Below are 12,482 nucleotides of genomic sequence, written 5' to 3'. Positions count from 1 at the left end.
TGTAGAGACGTGAAGAAAAGGGAATCCTCCTACTCTGTTGGTGGGAAAGTAAATTGGTGCAGCCACTGTAGAAGACAGTAAGGAGGCTCCTCAAAAAACTAGAGTTGCCATATGATCCAGCAATCCCACTCCTGGACATGTATCTGGACATAGCAGCACTATTCACAGTAGCCAAAATATGGAAACAACCTAAATGTCCATTGACAGATGAATGGATAACGAGATGTGGGGTGTGTGTGTGTGTGTGTGTGTGTGTGTGTGTGTGTGTATGTGTGTGATGGAATGATGCCATTTTATTTTCTTGGGCTCCAAAATCACTGTGGATGGTGACAACAGCTATGAAATTAAAAGACACTTGCTCCTTGGAAGAAAAGCTATGACAAACTTTTCTTGTTCAGTAGCTCAGTCATGTCTGACATTTGGTGACCCCATCAAGTGCAGGACGCCAGGCTTCCCAGTCCTTCAATATCTTCGGGAGCTTGCTCAAATTCATGTCCATTGATGATGCCAATTGGTGACACCATCCAACCATCTAATCCCTCTGTCATCCCCTTCTCCTCCTGCCTTCAATCTTTCCCAGCATCAGGGTCTTTTCCAATGAGCTGGCTCTTGGCAGCAGGTAGCGAAAGTATTGGAGCTTCAGCTTCATCATCAGTCCTCCCAATGAATATTCAGGGTTGATTTCCTTTAGGATTGACTGGTTTGATCTCCTTGTAGTCCGAGGGACTCTCAAGAGTCTTCTCCAACACCACAGTTCAAAACCATCAATTCTTTGGTGCTCAGCCTTCTTTATGGTCCAGCTCTCACATCCATACATGACTACTGGAAAAATTATAGCTTTGACTATACAGACCTTCGTTGGCAAAGTAATATCTCTGTTTTGTAATATACTAAGTTGTCATAGCTTTTCTTCCAAGGAGTAAGTGTCTTTTTAATTTCATGGCTGCAGTCACCATCTGCAGTGATTTTGGAGCCCAAGAAAATAAAGTCTGTCACTGTTTCCATTGTTTCCCCATCTATTTGCCATGAAGCAATGGGACTGGATGCCATGATCTTAGTTTTTTAATGTTGAGTTTTAAGCCAACTTTTTCATTTTCCTCTTTCACCTTCATCAAGAGGCTCTTTAGTTCTTCTTCGCTTTCTGCCATAAGGGTGGTATCATCTGCATATCTGAGGTTATTGATATTTCTTTTGGAAATCTTGATTCCAGCTTGGGATTCATCCGGCCCAGCTTTTCACATGATGTACTCTGCATAGAAGTTAAATAAGCAGGGTGACAATGTACAGCCTTGACATATTCCTCTCCTGATTTGGAACCAGTCTGTTGTTCCATGTTCAGTTCTAATTGTTACTTCTTGACCTACATACAGATTTCTCCCTGGAGAAGGAAATGGCAACCCACTCCAGTATTCTTGTCTGAAAAATCCCATGGACAGAGGAGCCTGGCAGGCTATAGTCCATGGGGTCACAAAGAGTCGGACACAACTGAGCAACTACACCACCACCACCACAGATTTCTCAGGAGGCAGGTAAGTTGGTCTGGTATTCCCATCTCTTTCAGAATTTTCCACAGTTTGTTGTGATCCACACAGTCAAAGGTTTTAGCATGGTCAATGAAGCAGATGTTTTTCTGGAATTCTCTTGCTTTTTCTATGATCCATCAGATGTTGGCAAGTTGATCTCTGGTTCCTCTGCCTTTTCTGAATCCAGCTTATACATCTGGAAGATCTTGGTTCACACACTATTAAAGCCTAGCTTGGAGGATTTTGATCACGACCTTGCTAGCATGTGAAATGAGTGCAATTGTATGGTAGTTTGAACATTCTTTGGCATTGCCCTTCTTTGGGAATGGAACAAAAACTGATCTTTTCCAGTCCTGTGGCCATTGCTGAGTTTTCGAATCTGAGTTACAAACCTAGACAGTGTATAAAGAGCAAAGACATCAGTTTGCCGACAAAGGTCCGTATAGTCAAAGCTATGGTTTTTCCAGAAAGATTACAGATTACAGAAAGAGCTGTCCCTTCTCCTGTCATTTACTACTAGTGTAAATGTGCTCCAACTCCTTCTGAGTCTCAATTTCAGCCTATAGGAATTGCATATAATAATACTCATCCTGGTCACCTCATCAGGTTATTTATTTGTTTAATTGATATTTATTGACAGGTTTAAAAGACTTCTGTGGAAAATTGAAAAGTGCTGTAGAAATAGAAGGTATTATAAAAACTCAATAACAAGCTTCATTTATTATTCGTTCATTAGGGGTTTCTAGTCTGCTTCAACAGGAAATAGATAATTAAGAAAGGATTTGGGACTTCCCTGGTGTTCCAGTGGTTAAGAACCCACCTTACAATGCAGGGGGCGAGGGTTTGACCCTGGTCTGGGAACTAAAATCCCACATGCCATAGAGAAACTAAGCCCACTGTGGTGCAACTAGAGTCTGACTGCCTCCACAAAAGATCCTGCATGATGCAATGAAGACCCCAAGTGCCGCAACTAAGACCTGAGGCAGCCAAATACATAAATAAATAAAATATTTTAGGAAGTTTCTGTAAAGCAACTACATACCAATAAAATTAATTTAAAATAAAATGGAAGCAACTTAACATCCTTTCACAGAGGAATGGACTAAGATGTGGTACATAGACAATGAAATATCACTCAGACATAAAAAGGAATGAAATAATGCCATTTGCAGAACCATGGATGGGCCTAGAGATTGTCATACAGAGTGAAATAAGTCAGAAAGAGAAAAGCAAATATTGTATAACATTGTTTATATGTGGATTCAAGAAAATTGGTACAGATGAACTTATTGGCAAAACAGAAATAGAGTCACAGATGTAGAGAACAGACTTACGATTACCAAGGGGGAAAGGGTGCATGAGACAGACTGGGAGATTGGGATCGATATTCTGATAGACAGAATGCCTGAAGAGCTATGTAGAGAGGTTTGTAATATTGTACAGGAGGTGGTGATCAAAACCACTTCCAAGAAGAAGAAATGCAAAAAGGCAAAATGGTTGTCTGATGAAGCCTTACAAATATATGAGAAAAGAAGAGAAGTGAAAGGCAAGGAAAAAAATAAAGATATACCCATCTGAATGCAGAGTTCCAAAGAAGAGCAAGGAGAGAAAAGAAAGCCTTCCTAAGTGACCAATTCAAAGAAATAGAGGAAAACAATAGAATGGGAAAGACAGATCTCTTCAAGAAAATTAGAGATACCAAGGGAACATTTCATGCAAAGATGGGTACAATAAAAGACAGAAATGGTATGGACCTAACAGAAGCAGAAGATATCAAGAGGAAGTGGCAAGAATATACAGAAGAACGATACAAATAAGATCTTCATGACCCAGATAACCACGAAGGTGTGGTCACTCACCTAGAGCCAGACATCCTGGAGTGTGAAGTCAAGTGGGCCTAGGAAGCATCACTATGAACCAAGCTAGTGGAAGTGATGGAATTTCAGCTGAGCTATTTCAAATCCTAAAAGATGATGCTGTGAATGTGCTGCAGTCAATATGCCAACAAGTTTGGAAAATTCAGCAGTGGCCACAGGACTGGAAAATGTCAGTTTTCATCCCAAACTCAAAGAAAGACAATGCCAAAGAATGTTCAAACTACCACAGAACTGTGCTCATTTCACACACTAGCAAGGTAGTATTCAAGTTAGGCTTCAGCAATATGTGAACCAAGAACTTCCAGATGTTCCAGTTGGATTTAGAAAAGGCAGAGGAACCAGAGATCAACTTGCCAACATCTGATGGATCACAGGAAAAAGCAAGAGAATTCCAGAAAAACATCTGCTTCATTGACTATGCTAAAGCCTTTGACTGTGCGGATCAAAACAAATTGTGGAAAATTCTGAAAGAGATGGGAATACCAGACCAACTTACCTGCTCCTGAGAAACCAGAATGCAGGTCAAGAAGCAACAGTTAGAACTGAACATGGAACAACAGACTGGTTCCAGATTGGGAAAGGAGTACATCAAGGCTATATGTTGTAACCCTGCTTATTTAACTTCTATGCAGAGTACTCATGTGAAATGCTGGGCTGGATGAATCCCAGGCTGGAATCAAGATTGCCAAAAGAAATATCAGTAACCTCAGATATGCAGATGACACCACCCTTACGGCAGAAAGCAAAGAGGAAGTAAAGAGCCTCTTGATGAAGGTGAAAGGACAATGAAAAAGCTTGCTTAAAACTCAACATTCAAAAAACTAAGATCATTGCATCTGGTCCCATCACTTCATGGCAAATAGATGGGGAAACAATGGAAACAGTGACAGACTTTATTTTCTTGGGCTCCAAAATCACTGCAGATGGTGACTGCAGCCATGAAATTAAAAAGACACTTGCTCCTTGGAAGAAAAGTTATGACCAACCTAGACAGCGTATTAAGAAGCAGAGACATCAGTTTGCCAAAAAAGGTCCGTATAATTAAAGCTATGGTTTTTCCAGTAGTCATGTATGGATGTGAGAGCTGGATCATAAAGAAGGCTGAGTGCCAAAGAATCGATGCTTTTGAGCTGTGGTGTTGGAGAAGACTCTTGAGAGTCCCTCAGACTACAAGGAGATCAAACCAGTCAATCCTAAAGGAAATCAACCCTGAATATTCATTGGAAGGACAAATGATGAAGCTGAAGCTTCGATACTTTGGCCACCTGATGTGAAGAGCAGACTAATTGGAAAAGACCCTGATGCTGGGAAAGATTGAAGGTAGGAGGAGAAGGGGACGACAGAGGATGAAATGGTTTGATGGCATCACTGACTTGATGGACATGAGTTTGAGCAAGCTCTGTGAGATGATGGACAGGGAAGCTTGGCATGCTGTAGTCCACAGGGTCGCAAAGAGTCAGATACGACTGAGTGACTGAACAACAATATATACACTGTGGTGGTAGTGGTTTAGTTGCTAAGTCATGTCCAACTCTTTGCAACCTTGTGAACTGTAGCCTACCAGGCTACTCTGTCCGTGGAATTCTCCAAGCAAGAATACTGGAATGGGTTGCCATTTTCTTCTCCAATACATACATTCCTATGTATAAAATAGATAACTAATGAGAACCTGCCATGTAGCACTGCTGCTGCTGCTGCTAAATCATTTCAGTTGTGTCTGACTCTGTCAGACCCCAGAGACAGCAGCCCACCAGGCTCCCCTGTCCCTGGGATTCTCCAGGCAAGAACACTGGAGTGGGTTGCCATTTCCGTCTCCAATGCATGACAGTGAAAAGTGAAAGTGAAGTCGCTCATTCATGTCTGACTCCTAGCGACCCCATGGACTGCAGCCTACCAGGCTCCTCCGTCTGTGGGATTTGCCAGGCAAGAGTACTGGAGTGGGTTGCTGTTGCCTTCTCTGACCATATAGCACAGGGAACCCTATTGAGTGATCAGTGGTCGCTGGTAGCCTAAGTGGGAAGGAAATCTAAAAAAGTACATATATGTAAACGTGGACTTCCCGGTAGCTCAAACGGTAAAGAATCTGCCCGCAGTTCAGGAGACCAGGGTTCGATCCCTGGTTCAGAAAGATCCTCTGGAGAAGGGAATGGCAATCAATTCCATTATTCTTGCCTGGAGAATCCCCATGGACAGGGGAGCCTGGCAGGCTACAGTCACGGGGTCACAAAGAGTCAGACATGACTGAGCGACTAACACACACACACACAGATATATAAATGTATAACTGATTCACTTTGCTGTACAGCAGAAACTAACATAACATTGTAAGCCAACTATACTGTAATAAAAATTAATTTCAAAAAATAAAGTTTCTACTGCTGGAATGATAAGCGGTGGGACAGGTTGGAAGGTGAGAGAGAGGTTCAAGATGGAGGAGACTATGTATACCTATGGCTGACTCATATTGATGTATGGCAGAAACCAACACAATAATCCTCCAAATAAAAATAATTAAAAACAAAGGATTTACTTGACCAAAAAAAAATAAAATAAAATTCAGCTCCATCACTCAAAAATAAAGTTTCTACTGCTGATATGATGGTGGATTAATTTGGATGATGAATTTTATTCTTCAAGGTTTTATTTGACACATCATCACAATTACTTCTGCCATCTCCACGTTTCCATTTTGTTGTGGGTGCATCCTAGGTCAAATACTTGATCTCATTTAAAAGAGTAAAAAAAAATCAAAGTAATTTTGCTGAACTCATGACAATGTTTAATAAGGCTGACCCGTCACTTTGTCTAATTGACTCATTAAATTTCCTGCCATCTGCCATCATGTTAGACACTGGTGGAGACCTTCACATCCAGGCTCTTTTGCAGCAATGAGTAAGTCACCACACCTGCGTTCAAGTACTAAATTCTATACTCTTTTTATTTCCTTTCTTTTTTCTTGACAGTATTAATTTTACTTGCACAGATGATTAAAAAGTTCTTAGGTCTTCCTTTTTCTTTGGCCTAGATGCATGGCTTGTGGGATCCTAGTTCCCCCACCACTGATAGAACTGGGGGTCCTAGCAGTGAGAGCATCTGAGTCTGGTTTCCTTATCTTTAAAACAGGGATGAGGCAAATCGTGTTTTGCAGGGCACACACACACACACACACACACACGCAAATCGTGTTTTGCAGGGTACAAACACACACACACACGAAAATTAGTTTGCGCCGAAGCGGAATATGTATTTGTTCAATGAGTTATCAGTGAAGTTTCAAATTAAAAAATTCTCCCTGGTGTTCGTTTTAATAAAGTTTTGCTCAAATGGCGAGCCCGATTCTTATCGCGAGAATCTGGCGGAATGCTCCTCTGCTGGAGACCTGCTCTCGCGTTGTTTGAGCTAGCAGCGGCGAGAGGTGAAAGGGAAGCACGAAATACCGCGAGATTACTGAAGATTCTCGCGGTATTTCTCGGGATTACCCCCTCCCCCCGCCTTCCTCCTAGTGCCGTTTCGGTTTAACCTAGTGTGTGACTGTGAGTCTGTGTGAGGGGCCGAGTGTGTGAGGTACTTAGGTGAGGCGGAAGCTAGAAAAGGGGCTCCCTCAAGAGTGAGGGACAAAGGGGGCGTGAGGCACCTAGGCCGCGGGACCCCAGCGACAGGAAGCCGCCCCGAGCCGGGCTACCGGGTAGGGGAAGGGCCCGCGCAGTCCTCACAGGGCCCCAGAGCCAGAGTCGGCCACACAGCACCGGGCCGTCGGCTTCCTACTTCTTCGACCTCCCCGGCGTCTGGGCCTGAGGATTGGCTCGGCGTGGGGAGGAGGAGAAACAGATTCGAGCAGCTACTCGTTGTCTCGCAACTCCACTGCTGAGGAACTCTCATTTCTTCCCTGGCTCCTTCACCCCCACCTCATGTAGGAGGGTGCTGAGGAGACGGGAGGGAGGAGGAGCCTGGACTACCGTCCCTTCCCTCCCCACCCCCTTGTAGGGGCTCTTTGGTAGGCGTGGGGCTGGGGGGGGAGGGTGGGGGTTACTTTTTGGAGTGCTGGGGAACTTTTTCCCCTTTTTGAGGCCAGGGGAAAGGGAATGCCCAATCCAGAGAGACATGGGGGCAAGAAGGACGGGAGTGGGGGAGCTTCTGGAACTTTGCAGCCGTCATCGGGAGGTGGCAGCTCCAACAGCAGAGAGCGTCACCGCTTGGGGTCGAAGCACAAGCGGCATAAGTCCAAGCACTCCAAAGACATGGGATTGGTGACACCCGAAGCAGCACCTTTGGGCACAGTTATCAAACCTTTGGTGGAATATGATGACATTAGCTCTGATTCCGATACCTTCTCTGACGACCTGGCTTTCAAACTGGACCGGAGGGAAAATGATGAACGTCGCGGGACTGATCGCAGCGACCGCCTGCATAAACACCGTCACCACCAGCACAGACGTACTCGCGACTTACTAAAAACTAAACAGTCAGAGAAAGAAAAAAACCTGGAAGCCTCCAGCAAGTCGGGCTCGACGAAGGACCGGATATCAGGAAGTTCAAAGCGTTCAAATGAGGAGAATGATGACCACGGGAAGGCTCAGATCTCGAAAAGCAGCAACAAGGAATCCAGGTCATCCAAACTCCATAAGGAGAAGACCCGGAAAGAACGTGAGTTGAAGTCGGGACACAAAGACCGAAGTAAAAGTCATCGGAAGAGGGAAACACCCAAAAGTTACAAAACCGTGGACAGCCCTAAACGGAGATCCAGGAGTCCCCACCGGAAGTGGTCCGACAGTCCCAAGCAAGATGATAGCCCCTCCGGAGCTTCTTACGGCCAAGATTATGACCTTAGTCCCCCGAGATCTCACACCTCTAGCAATTACGACTCCTACAAGAAGAGTCCGGGAAGTACCTCTAGAAGGCAGTCAATCAGCCCGCCTTACAAGGAGCCTTCTGCCTACCAGTCCAGCACTCGGTCACCCAGTCCCTACAGTAGACGACAGAGGTCTGTGAGTCCCTATAGCCGGCGACGTTCTTCCAGCTATGAAAGGAGTGGCTCTTACAGTGGGAGATCACCCAGTCCCTACGGTCGAAGGCGGTCCAGCAGCCCTTTTCTGAGCAAGCGCTCTCTGAGCCGGAGTCCACTTCCCAGGTGAGCTATTTGTCTAACAGTCCGTTCTTTCCTACAGTGGCTTATGAGGAACTGGGGATTAGACCTGTTAACATTTTGTGGAAGCCCCCAGTGTTTGGCATTGTCTAGAACACTTTGCTGTTGGCTAGTCATAATGTAGGTGAGACTGCTCTTCCCCTTAACCCAGAATTGAAGAGGAGAGTTCACATGCCTAAAGCTGCTAAAGGTAGGTACTTCCAGTGCTGGGACCTTCAGCTGAAAGCTCCTATGTGAGAAAAAATCATAGGCTTCTGCTTACCAAATACATGGAGTTGATACTGGTTCCCAGAGTTTATCCAGTTATTTCGGTTGCTTTGTCTTAACTTTATGAAATTCACTTTGGAATTAGTGCTTTAGGCTTCATTGGACCTGATTGGATTTCATTTGTGTTATTTGAGGCTGTTTTCCTAGGTCATCTACCATTTGCGTTGTCCACTGTGTCTCCAGACCTGTAAGTTTATTTCCTTATAGACAACTTATTTCTTTATAGATAACTTACAAAAGACTCCCATCTTTGATGTTTCTAGTGGGAATTAAACTGATTAGCTCTTCCCTTTTATGGTATAACCTGGCAGAAATTGGTTCCAAGGATACTTTTATTTTCTTTACAAGCATCACCACTGACTATCTTGTGTCTACAGCAGTTTTCAAAATCTTTCTTTAAAAAAATGCTAATAGTATCTTCACTGTGATATTTTTGGTGATAAAGTCATGTTAGTTTGAAATTTAATTGTTGGAGTGAATTGTATACAGAAAACTGTTCTTGTTCCTAAGTGATGAGGTGTATGTACCTCCCTCTTTATAGTCTTACCATTTTCCACAAAAGGAGAACTTGAGCTTAGGAGTCACATCTGAGTGGAATCCTAATCTTGTTTTGTAACCTTTGGCATATAATTTAACTTCTCTGTGTGTGAAATGAGAGTAATAACTACCTAGTTCTAGAGTTGCGAGGTTTAATTAGTAAATATGAGTGCATAACCAGGTACAGTGCCTGGTCAGTAAGTTTTATCAGTGACTGAGAAAAATGTTGAAAACTAGTAGAGAAATTAGAAAAAAATCCATGCCATGTCTTTTATATGTCAATGTGAGTAATTTTTGCTGACCTAAAGCTATAATTATTCATAAACTAGTTTGAATTCATCAAGTTAAAAGAGTTCCTAGCTGTCCGAGTATGAAGTTCCTTAGGCTTTCCCCCTCCATTTTATTATTGTAGTCAGGACTCAAATATGTACCACCTAGATTCTACAATTAATACTTGATATACATTTTATCATTTCTATCCATCTTTTCATCAAGCCATCTTCATTTGTTTTGATTCATCTCAAAGTAAGTTGCATATATCAGTATACTTCACTATAAACACTTTAGCATGTACACCATTAGCTAGAGTTCACTTTTTTTTCCTGGAGGAATGAGAAGTAAATTTATATACAGTGAAGTAGATGTCTTAAGTGTACTATTTGTAAAATTGCTTAGCTTTTTTTAAGGATGCCTAAGAAATAGTCTCAGAATATTTGTTTTCTTGAGGGAGTAGTTTCATTAAGGCTGTTCTGAGAATTTTGATTGTTAGGGGGTTTGAGAATACAGAATTGCATTGAGGCTAAAACAAGTTTCAGTAAAAACAAGCTGCTTTTGCAATAATTCCTTTTGGGTTCAAAGCTCAAGTTCTCTCTTCCTATACTCACTTAGTTGAAATTAGTGCAGTAATGGTAAAAATAAATCAAGAAAGAATTGAAAACACAACATGATCCTATAGGACACAAATATAAACACTAATAATCCTGGAGTCACACGCACATTTTTAGTTGGCTAGTAAAGAGCATTACATGTTTGTAGGTGTGTGATATGTGCATACGTACATATTTTTCCTCATTCAGTTTCTTAGGGTAGGGAACATATAGATCCCTTTTATGGTCTTCTTGGTTATTATTATTATTATTTTTTGCCTTGAGAGAGACAGGCAGAATTAAACAAGCGATATCATTTTTAAAGACTGAAAATGCTTTGAGAGAAACTCTGAAGATCTTTGCATCCACCATATTAGTAGTGATTAATAGTAGCAATTTCATTTCAAATGGGTGGAATCTAACTTAATTCAGGGAAAAAATACATTTGTTATTGAAGACAGTTTTGTTCACTGTTTGAAGACAATTTACCCATTTGTTGTCCCCTTTTTACCCCCTTTTTTCCTCAAAGAGTGGATCTGGACCTCAACTTTAACATTTATGTAACTTATAGCCATCCAAATGTCCTATTACAGTAAGCTTCTGTTCAGAAGTTGAAGGATTTGTAGCAGAGTTCTTTAGGAAGATTTAGTCATGCTGAAAGATTAAAGAAACAGTTGCTTGTAGATCATGTTTCTGACATTACTTAGTGTTTTCCTGAGATAATGTTAGTTTCAACCCAGTCTGTAATTTAGAGAAAGCCTCTTGTTTTAGCCACTTTATTTACAGAGGTATTAGTTTTCTTAAGAGTAACTGGGTATTTAGTAAATCCATTTAACTAGTTTCATTGTCTTGTATCCTCATGTTCATATAAATGTTGTTGTTTGATTCCAGTGATTATTTTATATTAACTTTTGGAAGAAAATTTCCAAAAGGCATTATGGGTATAAGAAAATCATGACTAACATCATGTGAGTTGTTTACCCTACCATGTATATGCTATTTGTTTTAAAACATTTTGAATCACATCAGTCTTACCAATGATCAACCATAAAAGGGAGATATTGAAGATCTGAAATGGGAACAATTTTTTTTAGACTATTGGGCAAATTATGTTTTGTCCAGTCATACTTGACACATTGTGTACCTGCTGAGTTCCTTCAGTTGTGTCCGACTCTTTGTGACCGCATGGATTTTAGCCTGCCAGGCTCCTCTGTCCATGGGGATTCTCCTGGCAAGAATACTGGAGTGGGTTGCCATGCCCTCCTCCAGGGCATCTTCCTGACCCAAGGGTCGAACCTGTGTCTCTTATGTCTCCTGCATTGGCAGGCAAGTTCTTTACCACTAGCACTACCTGAGAAGGCCGGTAATACATTTGACTTTATTAAAAAGCAAAAAGAATTAAGAGGGGGTTGGATTTTAATTTAGAATAATCTGCCTTTTAGATTCCCAGATTTTACTTCCCAATCCTTTCTTAATAATGGAGAAAATAAGTTGAACATGCAGTAATACCTTGCTTTATGAATTTCTAAAATGTTTATTGGAAATCATTTTATATTTGAAAGTACTAGAAGCCATCATAGTTTCAAGAACATCTAATAAATTATTTTGGCAAGACAGTTTCTCCAGTTTACGTAGTTTGTAAATCCTAAGTCTTGTATCTTGAGAGTTTGTTTAGTATAGGCACAACCTAATTATAAACCGGGGATTCAGGAACAAAATCTTTTCCTGGGATTTCTCAATTAGATAGCTCTCTAGTTTAAAATTTTAGGTTTTGGTGAAGTGTGCTAGTTACTACGTTTAGCATTAAGTATGACTTGTAAAAATCATGTTTTCACTTTATCAGATATTTAAACCAAAATTCTAAAAGTAATCATGAATATGGATATTTTCTAACATGGGAAAAAATATCCATCCATCTTCTTTCAGTTGAATAAGTAGTGGATAATTTTTAGATTATATGACTGAAATATGTTACCATGAAGGATTATTTCCTTCTAATCCATTTTTTAGAGTAAAGAACATTTTTAAATTTATAGAAAAATTCTGAAGCTAGTACAAAGAATTCTTTCATATCCTCAAACTCAGTTTCCCCTATTATTAATATCTTATATTTGTTATAATTAGTGAACCAATATTGATACATTATTATTATTATTATTTGATGGTACCATCCAGTCCCATCACTTCATGGCAAATAGAAGGGGAAAAAAATGGAAGCAGTGACAGATTTTATTTTCTTGGGCTTCAAAATCACTTCGGAAACGGTGAC

At 41.2% G+C, this 12,482-nt stretch overlaps 1 protein-coding gene across 3 annotated transcripts in view; it reads left to right on the top strand.

Annotated features, from left to right (window-relative positions):
* Positions 1-6,895: 6,895 nt before the first annotated feature.
* CDK12 (cyclin dependent kinase 12) overlaps positions 6,896-12,482 on the top strand; it is a 41,460-nt gene continuing 35,873 nt past the window's right edge. For all 3 annotated transcript variants that reach the window (XM_025280212.3, XM_006068551.4, XM_006068550.4), the window contains exon 1: positions 6,896-8,528. In XM_025280212.3, the coding sequence (XP_025135997.1) occupies positions 7,483-8,528 (1,046 nt within the window). In that variant the 5' untranslated portion in view covers positions 6,896-7,482. The remainder of the gene's footprint in view (positions 8,529-12,482) is intronic.

This window comes from Bubalus bubalis, chromosome 3 (assembly GCF_019923935.1).
Source record: "Bubalus bubalis isolate 160015118507 breed Murrah chromosome 3, NDDB_SH_1, whole genome shotgun sequence".
NCBI lineage: Eukaryota > Metazoa > Chordata > Mammalia > Artiodactyla > Bovidae > Bubalus > Bubalus bubalis.
This window is presented reverse-complemented; position numbering and strand designations above follow the sequence as displayed.